The sequence below is a fragment of the Sarcophilus harrisii genome, chromosome 1, assembly GCF_902635505.1.
Source record: "Sarcophilus harrisii chromosome 1, mSarHar1.11, whole genome shotgun sequence".
NCBI classification, from domain to species: Eukaryota; Metazoa; Chordata; class Mammalia; order Dasyuromorphia; family Dasyuridae; genus Sarcophilus; species Sarcophilus harrisii.
In genome coordinates, this window is record NC_045426.1 from 289,877,171 (window position 1) to 289,892,071 (window position 14,901).

The 14,901-nt window shown below is 34.7% G+C and overlaps 1 protein-coding gene across 5 annotated transcripts in view; it reads right to left on the reverse strand.

The window, feature by feature from the left end:
* The window catches only part of TRPM3 (transient receptor potential cation channel subfamily M member 3), a 617,065-nt gene that overhangs the window by 80,663 nt on the left and 521,501 nt on the right, over positions 1–14,901 (reverse strand). For all 5 annotated transcript variants that reach the window (XM_031943669.1, XM_031943675.1, XM_031943674.1 and 2 more), the window contains 2 exons: positions 13,741–13,908; positions 6,636–6,776 (listed from right to left, as the gene is read on the reverse strand). In XM_031943669.1, the coding sequence (XP_031799529.1) occupies positions 6,636–6,776; positions 13,741–13,908 (309 nt within the window). The remainder of the gene's footprint in view (positions 1–6,635; positions 6,777–13,740; positions 13,909–14,901) is intronic.

Consider the following 14,901-nt stretch of genomic DNA (forward strand, 5'->3'; position numbering starts at 1 on the left):
TGTATTTATTTTGTTAGGAAGCATCATGATATAAGAGAAGTGAATTTGGATGGGGGGCAGAGGACCTGGAATCAAATCCTGTCCCTCCTATCATCTCTATTATCTTTGGTAAGTCACTTAAACCCCAGTTTGTTCATTTAAAAAATGAGAGAATTGGACTAGATGTCCTCTGAGGTTCCTTCTAGCTCTACAATCTGTGATTATAGAATGATAGAGCCATTCTCCCTTTTGGCCAGGATCAAATAGAGTCTCAAAATTTTTTTAAAGAACGTAAGATACTTGAGGTCAGGGACTGTTTCACTTTTGCCTTTGTATCCCCAATGATGCCTAGTATAGTGCGCTCTCTCTCTCTCTCTTTCTCTCTCTCTCTCTCTCTTTCTCTCTCTCTCTCTCTCTCTCTCTCTCTCTCTCTCTGTATTTATATATATATCTATCTATATATATATATATATGCTAAATAAATGCATATGTAATTGAGTAGGAATAAATGCCTAAATTAAAAATCAACCCTCATCATGCCTGATGAGACATTTAGTTCTAAATCATTGATTTCTTTCTCTTTGTTATGCTAACTTCCCTTATTTTCATGCCAATCTCGTCTTATTTCAATTCTTTTATCATTTCACCATCTTACTTCAAAATGTCAGTGTAGATGTTGTTTTCCAACCCATTATTTTCCTTCTCAATCTTAAGTCACCTCTCTTTATCTGTAGCTTCAATTCATCTTCTTGAGACTGTTTCTTTTCTCAAGACTTCATTTGACTTCTCTGGCTCCTCATATACATTAATACAGCCTATCAATCATCAGATTTCACAAGTCACATTCCCCAACTCCCTTTACTCCCATTCTTTTGACAAATTTTCTATCCTCAACTTCACTTATTTCAGTTTTGGACCTGCTTTCATTATCATAATTTTTGGTCTAGAAGAAAACAAAGAGGCCATCTAGTCCAACCCCTTATTTTTATAAATGAGGCTATTGATTCTCAAGTAGTTTAAGTGAGTTAGCCAGAGTCACATCTAAGTTTCTCAATACCTAACTTTCTGAAGCATAATTTGTACCTAACTTGTAATTAGAGAGCTAGGATTCTTCCCAGTGTATCCAATTTCAGTTATCACTGTCTTGAAAAAATCCTGTTTCAGAAATAGCTTTGTGGGGGCTTCATGGAGGTTTAATCTGACCTTATGTGTTTTAACTGTTAATTCTCTCTCTTCTGTATCTGTAGGTCTTATAAAAGTTGTAAGCAGCAATGTGACCAAATGACTTTCTCTAAAATCAGCAGGAGTCATGTAGAGGTTTCCTTTCATTTTGGTTTTTCTTTCGCCTGCCACATGTATAATTTTGAAATTATTCAATATGTAACATCAAGGTCATAACGAACTACCTAGAATTTGGGTTTCTTCAGGCCAAGGTTTTTGCTGCCTACTGATGCTACTCTGGCTATCTTTTCCACTAGTTGGAGGAAAGATGTAAATTTTGTTTGTCAGTGAAAGGAAATCATTTTGTCATAGAAATGAAAATACAAATGTGTGGCTCTGCATCCTGGTGTCATTTCCAGCTTTGAATCTGGACTCTTCCCAGCTAAATACAGGCAAATTGGCTCAGTACAGGAAAATAGAGGAGCCAATTGGATTTGTGCCCTTTTCCTCTTGAAACCAAAAAGGGACCAACTGGCTCCTACATCCAACTTGGTAACAAGAAGAAGAGAGATTAAAGATTTCTTTTGAGTGAGTCTGTCCCTTCCTACCAGAAAAACAAGTCACATTGTACTTTCCAGAGTCTTGAAAAAAGTAGCAGGCACATTTCTGAGAGACTGACAAAGAGAAGAACAGGGCAATAAAATAAGCTATTCTTTCATCTTTTCCCTAATTTAGGTACAGTTCACTTGGGATGAAATAATTTTCACTACAACCTATCCTCTGACACCTTAATACGCAGAGTATGTATCTCATTGCACCTCACTTGAATGAGATGAAAAGAAACATTTTGTCTCTATAATGTTTTATAGACCACCTAGTCTGTCATGTAGGCAGGCACTCTAGGATTGCTGATCTCACCACTACAAGGCCTGCCTTCACATTATAAATATAAGTGGTTGAAGATGAAGAGTTTGTAAATGAAGAGGTTATCTAATTAGGACATTTTTATCGATCAGAAAACCACTGTCCTGTTTTTGGTTCTTAATTTGATGTACTTATCAGCAATCTGAAGGAAATCCATGGATTGTCCAGATAAAGGGAAAAAAATGTATCTTATCATTCCCAAAGCTAAGTGAACATGCTATTTTTAAAAGTCTGTATCTCATTCTTGGTACTGCTTCCAATTTTTTTTTTTTTTATGGTTCCAAATTTCCCTTATGTTCTGAATACTGTATAAACAAAGGAATCTAAAAATAACACGATACCATTGCATTATTCTACAATGTATTTAATCCAGGAAAAATGGACAGAAACTGTTTATTAAAGCATTTCAAGAACATGTCTTTTATAAATATATACTAGATTAACAAAAGGGGATCATTTCTTTTGGGTTATTTTGTAGCCATTTCTCTCTTATTTTTTACATGGACTCTTCTTCCATGAACTCTACAATCCAATTCTACTGACTTACCTTCTTTACAAGGCCTTTCGCAATGTCCCTAAACACTAGTGTGTTCCTCTCCAAGAATGCTTTTCTTCTACTCAGAAGGTATCTTGTATGTCTCTCTCTTTTCATTTCCCTCTCTCCATCTCTCTCTTAGTCCCCTCTCTCTTTTCCTCTCTCCCTCTGTCTCTCTATTTTTTTTTTTTTTTTGTCTTTCTCTCAGTGTGATCTCTCCCATTAGAATATTAGCTTATTAGGGAGAGAGAGGTTTTTAGTATGGCTTTGACACATAATAAATACTTAATAAATGTTTGTACAATAATTGATTGATTGATGCATTATATATAGTCATTATTCATTTAAGTGAATTTTCTTGTATATTCTTGAAATACAATAATTCCCAAAGAATTAAACTATAAATTTAGCCAACGTAAAATGGAGAGAAGAACAGTGGGTGTGTGAATTGTGACTGGAACATATTACCAATTAGGAATTACAAAGAAGTGGTACAAAAAAATGTCATTAGATAGGCCATATACAAAGAGTCAGGCTTGGTTACTATGTGGATCTACTTCATTTAACCTTTCTGTTGAATAGGGGGCTATATTGGGAGTAGAGGTTAGGGAGTTTTGGGGCAATGATAATGGTAAAAGAATATAAGCAAAACATTGATATTATTAATTATTTTTAAAGATTATCATCAAAGACAAGTTGTGGTGTATGAATATAATGAAATACTATTGTGCTATAAGAAATGAAGAGTAGGTGATTTCAGAAAAACCTGAAAAAGCTTACTTGAACTGATGCTGTTTGAAATAAGCAGAACCAGAACATTATATGCAATAACAACAAGAAGCATGCTCACTTATGATTAACTTTGCTTTTCTCAGAAATACAATAATTTAAGACAATTTCAAAGGACTTATGAAGGAAGATGCTATCTATATCCATAGAAAAAAACCCTATTTTTAACTTCTTATTTTTCATGGCTTTTCCCTTTTGTTCTGTTTCTTCTTTCATAACATGATTAATGTGGAAATAGGTTTATTATGGTTATAGATGTACAATCTGTATCAGATTGCTTATCATTATAGGGAAGAAAGATAGGAGGGTGGGAGAAAAAGTTGGAATTCAAAATCTTATTAAAATGAATGTTGAAAACATTCTTTAGCTTTTAGTATCTTTAATTGGAAAAAAATAAATAGTGTTCACTAAAGAGTTTTTTAAAAAGAGAATGTCATCAGGGAGATATGTCTTAAAAAGGAGATTCACCAATCTTGTAATAAGAGTAAGGAATAACCAAAAAGCTTTCTTATGGATCTTAAAAGGATTAAAGGGAAAATGATTAATAATAATAATAACAACAACTAATATCTATATAGTGTTTTTAGGTTTGAAAAGTGCTTTCAACCCAATAACCCTGAAAAAATAGGTAATTCAATTATCACTATTCCCATTTGATAGATGAAAAATGAAGTAAATTTTGACCCATTGTCACAAAGGTAGTACACATTGTCATTTGACACATTGTCAGGGAAGGAAGAGGAGCTGTGAAACATTTGTGTGATCCTGAGGAAGTGGCACATGCCAGCATCAGAACTTAAAATCTTAATTGGACCCATATAGTATTTTATCCAACTTTAAAAAAAAATGTGGAGAACTAATGGTAGCTGGAAGCAGGGCCTCTAGAAGTTGATGGGAGGTAAGGAGAAAGGATTCCAGTTTTGAAGCAAAAACAAATTTGGACAAGCTAGGAGAATTGGTTTGGAGGCATGGGCCGTGTTGAAGCAACATGGCAGTTGACCACATGTCAGGGCCAGGCCTAGAAACTAGTTAGATAGCTTCTGATGTAGCCCAGGAAACTAGAATGACTTTCTCTAGTCAGATAAGTAATATCTTTCAGCTAGATTCTCAAATTCTGAAAATTAATAATTCAATGTTTTGTAAATCTGCTTTAATTTATCTACTTTCTTTTAGCTACCAATATAACCTGAAAAAACACATCTTTTTTCCTTGAGTAAGTTAAAAGGAAGAAAGGAACTGTCCAGTTGAGATGGAGAATATTTGAGTGTCTTGGTAGTGAGAGAAGGGCCTTGGTTGGACAGAACTGTGATCTTTAGAAAGCAGATTAAAAAAAAGTAAAAACATGAGAAAGAGAAGAGGCTGAGATGAAAAGAAAGGGAATAGCCAATCTGGGATTAGGGTTTCTTCTGAAAGCCTATTATCTCTCTGTCTGGGAGGTAGATAGATTCTTGATACTAGTTGGAATTAGGAGACCTAGAGTTGAGTGCTAGCACTGATGTTTACTAGCTGTGTGATCAAGATCAGATCATCATTTGACCTCTTTGATTCATTGTGTAATGAATACTGGTTTACTGATACTGGCACTGTCCAATTCAAAACAGCCAGTTTTCTTGAAGAAAGTGCTTTCTAATTTTTAAAATAGTATCTAAATATGATCTATTTTTTTATTCTTATTGTTAATATGTACTTAAGTAGCAATGAAAGATATAAGCAGAAAAGCAACAAAAAAGTCTTTTGTTCCTCCCATTTTAAGTGACAGTTGATTGCCTGACAGAAAATATTTTCTGGGTATGCATGTTGTACAACCCTTTTTGTCATGATCATGAGTTGTCAGTGAGCAATCTTGAGATGGATCAACTTATAGAATGTCTAATGGTTATAAAGCAAAAGAAATATTGTTTGATGAACCAGATTAAATTTGAGTCTTTGTATGCACTATCCACATTTCAGGTTGTTTTGAGTGTTGGTATTGGTGTTGCTTTTATCATTAATATTAGGGCTATATCTAAGAAGTTACTAAATATATGCCAAATAATCACAAATAGACTGTTTTGGATTTAGTTTTGAAAACTTCAGAATTATATTTGCTTTAATGACCCACAAACTTTTTGGATTCTTTCTCTGGTTCTCTATCATTATTCAATCTCCTTTCTCACATTGCTACAAGACTAATCTTCCTCCTGAATGTGGTTATGATTAAAAATATTCAATGGTTTCTGATGGATTATACAGCAGATTTCCAGATACTTGGCATTCAAGGCCTTCCATGATCTAGTGCCAACTTATCTTGCTGTTTTTTTCTTCTATCACTCTATTTACTCTGTGTTTTAGCCAAAGTGGATAGATGGCTCCATGATTTTCTTTCCTATCTCTGCAGTTTCCCCCTTTTTCCTCTTTACCTATTGAAATTCTATCCTTTCCATCTATCTTTAAAAAACAAAACAAAACCCCAATGTTTTTAAATACTTAATATTGAAAATAACTATAACCAAATTAATTTGCTTAGTAACTTTATATATAAATCCATTCATTTCACTCCATCAATCATTTTCATAATTTTTCAGGTCATTCCTTGTGGTCTCATTCTTTTCCCCTTTTTTCTTTTATACTGTCACAATTAGAGTATAGTCCATCCTTAAAAGTCCAGAAGGAAGTCTGATCTGCATGGACAGTAATGATGTTGATACAAAAACAAAAGTGAAAACATCTCTTCTCAAGGAGTTTAGAGGGGAGGAAATGACAATATGAAGAGAGAACTAAAGGTAAGACAAATATAAAATAAAAATCAGGGAATTTCGTGTTATGGGGAAGAGGAGAGAGCATTTATGACTAAGGAAACTGGGAAAGCTTCATTGAATCAAACTTGTAAAGGAACTATGAGTTCCTGGAGGCAGATGTTGACAAGAGAGAGCATTCTATGGCAGGCAATGTGTTTTAGTTGAAAGAATACTAAATTTGGAATCATGGGAAACTGGGGTTCCAATCTAAAGTTCTAATAGTTACTGGTTGAATTTCTGTAATAGTTCTCATTTTTAATAAGCCAGCAGAAATGTAAACCAAAGAAACTAGTCATATGAATCTCTCTTAATTGAATTCAACCCTTGGAAAGGAGTTAAAAAATTTCAATCTTGGTTTTTCATTGCTATATTTCTGGTCTTTGTATTATTAGTGAGACATGTATTCCTTTAAAGGGGCAGTGACTCTTTTTGGGCCTTTCATAATTAAAAAAAATTAGAAAGATGCTTACAGTGTAGAACCAAAACTTCACAATAGGTGCATTGTAGAATTCATATATTTTTCTTCCAAGGGGGATTAATCTGTGCCTGCTCTGAACTTCTTCTTCATCCTTCTTCCTTGATGACTCTCCATTGCTTCGACCCAGCATTGCCTACAATGAAAGTGATACTGCTATAGATTTCTGATTATTCATTAAAGAGAACCCTTCTCCACCCTCCTCACTAGGTGTTAATATTTCTTAGTTATAATAAAAGGCCACATTTAAAGATGATGACATCATATGCCAGTCCGCCTCAATGCTTGGGTTGTTACTATAGAGTCAATAGAAGCTTTCTTTTATCATTACTAAATGTTGACCTTGAAATTGGGAAGCCCACTGATCAATTTTGTCCTCTGATATTTTCTGTTTGTGAGATTCTGAACAAGAAGGAACCCTCTACTTCTTTGAATCTGTTTTCTCTTTCTGTAAAGTGGGGATAAAAATACTTACAGTACATGCCTTATAGGGCTGTTCTGAGGTTCAGATGAGAATATTTATGTAATGTACTTTGCAAACTTTAAAACACTTTATAAATGTTAGTTAGCATCTCTCAGGAAATGTAAATATATGCATGTATATATGTGTGCATAAGTCTGGAATATATATACACACAGGCATGCTCTACAGGTTGGAAAGTCATCAAATACTGGCCTGGTAATGAATTCTTTTTCCAATTAAATATTAACCTAGATAGGTTCAGACAGGTTCATTACTAGGAGTTAGGTCAACATATGAGGATAGTATTGGAAGTTAAGGAGACCTTAACATTAAATCCTATTTCAGACACTTAATAGCTCTCTGACTAGGACAAGTCAGTTACCATGCTCAGCTTTAGTATCCTCATCTATGAAGTAAGGATAGCAATACCTAGCTCACAGGGTAGTTGTGAGGATCAAAACATATATGTATATGTTCACATACATATATGTGAAGCAGTCTTGCTTCACAAACCCTAAAGGTTTATGTGTTGTTCAGTTATTTTTCAGTTATTTCTAACTCTTCTTGATCCTATTTGGGATTTTCTTGGTAGATACTAGATTGGTTTGCCATATATATATATATATATAAACTTGGGAAGATGAATCGACCTGTCTCTAGGCCTGACTCTAGACCAGTGACACCTAACTGCCCAAAGCTTTGTTTAAGTGCTAGTTATTAATTATAATCTGCAACACTGGAAGAAGTTTCATGTCCTTCATGTACTAATGTAATTTTAGAAGAAAGGAGGGGAAAATCCTTGACTAAGATATTTTAGTTGAAAACCTAAATATAAATAAATCCTTTGTAATATGGGACTAGAAGGAAGTTGTTATTGATAAGCTAGCTATATATTTCCTGTCACTTCGGGACATGATCTAATTTTTTCTATTCACATCTTTTAGTGTGAAAGTTTATCTCAATATAAATATAAATCAGTACTGTGGAAGCAACAGAATTTAAGTGAAACAATAATAGCTAATATTTATATAGCAATCTCAGGTTTACAAAACACTTTCTCTGTCTTGTTCTATTTGATTCTCAAAACAGCTCTGTGAGGTATTTGAGCTATCACCCTCATTTTATAGATGAAGATATGGAGGCAGAGAAAAGATAGGTTACTTGTCATCTAGATGGTACCTGGAAGCAAGATTTGAAATGATGATGATAATTCTAATAACTAATATTTATATATGTTTTAGTAGATAGTGGCACAGTAGATTTATTGTTGAGTCTAGAATCAGGAAGACTCATTTTCCTGAGTTCCAAACCAGTCTCAGATACTTCCTAGATATGTGGCCCTAGGCAAGTCACTTAACTTGGTTTGCTTCAGTTTTCTTATCTATAAAATAATTTGAAGAAGGATATGACAAACCACTCTGGTATCTTTGCTAAAATAACCCCAAATGGGATCATATAATTGAAATGACCAAACAGCAAAAATACAGTGGTATATTGTGTGCCAGGCATTGAGTTAAGAGTTTTGCAAATATTATTTAACTACAACACAGGGAGGTTGATACTCTTTCCATTACTGCAGATGAGCAAACTACAGATAACAGGGATTAAATTACTTGTCTAGGGTCACACAACTAGTAAGTGTCTAAAGCTGGACTTGAACTTGGGTCTTCTTGACTCTGACTGAGGCACTCTATGCACTGTGCCACTCAGCTGTCTAAAATTTAGGTGGTAACTGTTATTCAATGTGGATTTTACTAACCTACAAATTTGTTTCATTTTACTTTTGCATTTCTGTCCAGGAAAAACTTGTTTTCAAGGTTCATTTAGACATTGGTATGTCTTTTGTTTGGCTGAGATAGTTCAGGTGTTTTTTTCCCCCCTGAGATAGAACTTTGGGGAATAATGTGGTCTCCCTGTGCAAGAAGAACTTATTTTTCTAGGAGTTCACTGCTTATATTCTACAATTGTCTACAGAATCAGATCCTCAAAGGTACTGCAATGAGTGGTAACTAGATCATCGTATAGGTTCTCAATTATAAGAAAACAATAGCTTCTACTATTATATTTCTTGAGTTATTTTCTTATGCTTAAGCTTAAAGATGTCAATCCAGTCTTTGAAATTTTTATTCTGTTTTATGTTTGAATGATTTCATCAGTGCAGAGAGCCCTTCAAATAACATCCTCTGCCAATGCAAGGTGCATATATGCTGGGTCACACAGCTATTATGTATCTTAAAATACATAGGCTGGATAGAGGCACTGTGGTATAGTAAAAAGAACATTAGTCTCAATGTGTTAGTATTCATACATATTGTTGTTTAGTTGTTTTAGTTTACTAAACTTTTTAGTTTAGTGTAACTAAAACAACATGCAGCTTTTTGTTGACCCCACTTGGGGGTTTTCTTGGTAAAAATACTAGAGTTGTTTGCTTTGTTGTCTCAGTCATTTCAGAGATGAGGAGACTGAAGCAAACAAAATTTAGGAACTTATCCAGGGTCATATAGCTACTAAATTCTACATCATACTCAACACAGAGAGTTCCTATCATCAGGCAGTGGTTTAGTGGAAACCTTTTTGCTTAAAAGTATAAAATCTCAAAAGTTTGATAAAACCTTTTAGGCCCTTTGGTACAGTTTGAATCACAGCAGGAGCCTGAGCTGACAGAAGTAATAAACTCACTACCTCTCAAGGCAGTTCATCCTACTTTAGGATAGTATTTGGTTGGAGGTCTTCCTTTCATACCTTTGAAAATTTACTTTGAAAATGTTTAATAGCCCAGGTACATATGTAATTACATTTCAACAGTACATTACAAAAATAATAATTTGTTAATTTATTTGATGAACAAGTACTCTTTTAAGTCCTTTTCAAATTTTCATTTGAACTATTGTTTAACTCTGTCTCTACCCCACACTTTGTACATGAACAGTCGAGGTTCTGAATCCAATTTAGGACTTTACATTTATACCCATTAAATTTCATTTGATTTATATGGGTCTATCAAAATTTGTGTTAATCCAGTCCTAGAAGACCTAGTATTTCCTATTCTTACGTTACCTATTCAAGTTAGGCTCCTGTTATATAGAGATTTCAAAAACAAATTATCTATGCTTTCATCTACATCATTGATAAAAATGCTTAATGGTATAAGGTCCAAAATAAAGAGCTAGAGTGCAGATAATTCTGTTGGACTTTAGTAGCTGACCCCAAGATTTGGAGGGCCCAACTGACAAGTCAAGTAGCATTTCTGATCCTTGTATCCTGAATCTAACACCTTTAATGAGATCTCAAAAGAAATCTTCACCTCATAAAGATGAGTACTTGTGTTTCCCTTTGTACTACTAGTGAGTCAATCAATAAACATTTATTAAGTACTTGCTATGTTCCAGGCATTAGAGATACACAAAGAAGAAAGACTCCTTGCTCTCAAGGAGGTGGCAATCTCATGGTAAGATAACAAGCCAGTAAACCTGTATAAAAAAGCTATATGCAGGATATAGTGAGAAAAATAGAAGGAGATTGTTGATCCTGTGTCAAACACATCTTGTTACTTCGGCAATTTAATTTCTCTGGACTTTAGTTAACTTACACAGAAATAACTCTATATTTTCCTGAAGGCAAAATTCTTTTAAGATTTCTTGAAGCTTAAAGAATGTGAAATGATAGATATATAAACAAAATCTATACTAGGCCTCAATGCAGGGTTTTTATCAATAGATTATGAAGTACTTTTGAGTTTTAATTTGGAACTTAAGATAGCTAGGTGGTATGGTGCATAGAGTTATGGGCCTGAAGTCAGGAATATTCAAGTTCAAATCCAGCCTTAGATACTTACTAGCCCTAGGAAAGTCACTTAACTGTTTTCTCATTTGCAAGATGGGATGGCAAGAGCACCTACCTCTCAGATGCTGAGGAAATAAATCTTATAAAGCATTTAATGCAAGTTTCTGGCACATAGTAAGCATTATATAAATGAAAATGGCATATATAGATATATACACGTATAGCATACGTGTGTGTGTGTGTGTGTGTGTGTGTGTGTGTGTGTATGTATTTCATTGGTCTAGGGAACCTGCCTTTACCAGTGAAGATCAGAAACTCATCTATAATTTTTGACCTGAGGATTACTGAAACTCTTGTTCAAGGCCATACAAGTCAGGTACATCATGAGACAGAATTTATTCCTAAGTTTTTCTGAGGCCTGTATTCTATTCTCTTTGCTACATTGTCTTTCAAATGTACTTTTCCCCCTCTTTTGGTCCATTACTTCACTGGCGGAAATTTCCAAGACAGAAATATGAAAACTTCCTCTACTACTTACTACTTGACAAGGTAACTTGACTTAGAGAGTTGGAGGGGAAGGGGTGTCACTGGGAAGTTAATTAACTTGCCTAGAGTCATGCAGCTAGTAAGTCAAAGACAGGATAATAGCCTTTCATATATCTTGGAACTAGATGTCCAACAGACATCTTAAGCTAAACACGTCTAAAACAGAACATATTATCTTTCCCCTTATACCACTCCCCTTCCCTATTATTGTTGAGGACAACACTATCCTCATAGTTCCTCTGGTCTGAGAGTCATTCTAGATTCCTCACTAACTTTCACCTCCCCCTCTCCTTTCTCTTTATCCAGTCTGTAGTTAAGGTCTTTCTTTGATATGTCCTTTTCTCTCTTCTGATACTGTTACCACTTTAATGTAGGCTCATATCACTTCACCTGCAATAGCCTGCCTCAAGTCTTTCCCCCCTCCACTTCTTCCTTCATTCAGTTACTAAAGTGATTTTCCTAAAGCACAGGGGCACTCATGTCACTGCCTTGCTCAGTAAATTCCAGGCTCCCTATTGCTTCCAGGAATTCAAAGCTCTTCATAACCTAGTCCCTTCCTATCTTACTCCTCCGCATATAATCCTTGATCCAGTAACATTGGTATCTTAGCTGTTCCACCTCTCAGCTCTGGTCATTTTTTCCTGCTGTCCTCCCCCCATGTCTGGAATGTTTTTACTCAGTTCCACTTACTGGTTTACATGACCATCTTTAAGTCCCTACTAAAATCCTATATTTTATTGGAAGCCTTTACTTCTAGAACACTTCTGTTACTTATTTTCCATTTATTCTGTATATAGCTTATTTGTATTTATTTGTTTACATATTATTTCCCTCATTAGATTGTAATTAGAATGTAATGGAGGCAGCAAATATCTTTTACCTCTTTTTTATCCCTGGTGCTTAGCAGATTGAAACATAATTGATGGACTGACTGATGGATGACTGATCTAATTCTTTCTAAGGTCAGCTCTCAATCCATTTTTCCATACTACTTTTCTATGAATTTATTGGACTTAATAAAATCTCTACCAATGTGTCAGAAGTTATCAGTGGTTAATCAACAGAGAGAAGTTACCAAGTCAGTGGACTTCCAGCAGAAATCAGTGTGCCGTAGTAGAAAAGCTCTGGAGTCAGCAGAATGAAGTTCATTCATGCCTGTGATGCATGCTACCTGTGTGATCTTAGGCAAGTTACTTAACCAACTCTCTCAATTTTCCCATATGTATAATGAGGTTGAAATAAATGGCCTCTCAACTCCCTTTCAGCCATTGAGTGGAGAGGCATATCATTTGATCTTCAAGACAGCTCTGTGAAATGGGTACTATTATTATTCCATTTTACAGAGAATAGTACCTGTTGTCTTTCACCTCCTCCCATATATGAGAAATACCTTTTGGGCAATTACACCACTTCACTTGATGGGAATAGGGAATTATAGGAGTTTTTATGGTTCTTGCTCAGTGTCTCCAAAGATACAAAGAGAGCCTTCAGGATAATATTTTTAACCCTTGGATAAAATCCAGGGAATGTCACCCTGTCAGAACGAGTATTGTAAGAGGCTGTCCCTTCCCCAGCTACCTGATCTACCCTGAAGCATCAAACATTTGTGCAAGGATAATTATACTTAGAGAAAAGGTAATAAAAGCTAACACAGAAACCACAAAATTCTATTAGTTTTGTATTTGAGAACCTGAATCCCCCTAAAAGATGAAGACTAAAGCTCATATTGGTAAAGGAGTATCTACTGAATGAAGTTAAATGATGTTAGGAGCTCACCAAACTTACAATATTTCTCTGTTTCTGCATTGAAGTTATTTCTTTACCTCATCATTCCCCAGTGTGGTATATTTAGAAAACTTAGGAGTGCTATGTTCTTGAATTTCATTGTTTTTCTTGTGCTGTGTGTCCTCATTGAAAAGTTTCTGACCAGGAAGGACATTAGAGGTTATTTAATTTGACTCCCTCATTTTATAAATGAAGAAATGGGGAAAGATGAGAGAATTTCTTATCCAAGTCACTCAGCTAAATAAGTGAAAAAGTGAAAAAATCAGGATTTGAACAAATCTATCATTTTTGTCTACTCCTTCCTGTTTAGGTGGCCCCTTAATATACTAGAGTATCAGGTTTTCTTTTGATGTTGAGAAGGAAAGTGTTCCAAACTTCTAATTTTAATGTCTAATTACAAGCATCAGACCTTAGAAGAAGTTTAGGCAACAGCCCTTTCCCCAGACTTGAAGATTCTCCTCTGTAGTCACAAAGAACAGTCATTTCATACCACAATAGACCAAACTTATGCTCCTTTTCTTACTGTTAATTCCATGTCCTCTTCATCTTTTTCCTTCACAGTCTTCTCTGGTTCCTCGGGCTCCTTCTCTTGGAGGTGGATCTCATGGGCTTGAGACATGTAAGGCATATCATCTTTGTTCTTGAACTCCAAGCTGAGAATTGAAGGAGGAAGTAGAATTCCTAGAATTACCTAAAGCAATGATAATGATAATAATAATAATCACATTTAACAGATTAAGATGATGCTGGCTACTTAGTGTCAGAAGTCAGAGGAAATAATGCTTCCTGTTGTGTGTATATAGATGCTGGTACTAAGGGAATCATTTGCATTCTCTGTAGGGGAGTGTCATGCAAGTGAGGATAAAACTTTTCATTTTGGTGGGAAAACTGAAAACAATTTCACCAATAAGCAAATGTGAATCATTCTTTTTGGGTAGAAAAGTAAAAATAAACATATGCTTGGCCTGGACAGAAGTGAAGCTGAGAACAACCCCATTCTAACCATCATTCAATCAAGTCAGCAAATATTTATTAAATGTGTACTATGTTATAGGTTAGGCATAGAAGATATAAAGACAAAAGTCAAACGGTTCCTGCTCTCAAAGGAGAGCATTGTTGCAGTCATCACACAAATTTCATAGAAAAGTTCACTTCAATTCTCTGGGCCTCAGTGTTTGTTATTTGTAAAAACAACAACAACAAAAAAATTGGATTCCATGATTTCTAAAGTCCTTTTCAACTCTAAGGTGGAGTAAATGAAGTAATTATAATAGCTAATAGTATTGTTATCAAAGAGCATTCTAACACTGCTGAAAAAGATGAAAGACACATATCTGATTACCAATTTTTGACTATGCAAGTCCATTTCCCTTAGGTGATTTGGGGTGACAGTTGTTGAAAACAATAAACAAGTTTGCACTTAAACATGCTAGAAGAAACTGGTTTTTGCTACAAGTGTAGCTAGCTTTATGTATTATACATAGGGAATGTATACAAAGAATCTTAAAGCTGGGATTAACTTTATCTGATCCCTTTATTTTACAGGGGAAGAAACTGAGGCACAGGAAAAGGAAGTAATTTGCTTGAATTGATTTTTATAGTAAATTGAAAAACTGGGATTTGAACTAAAATCTAGGGTTTTTTCTTATGTAATTAGGGTTAAATATATGTTTAAAAATTGACT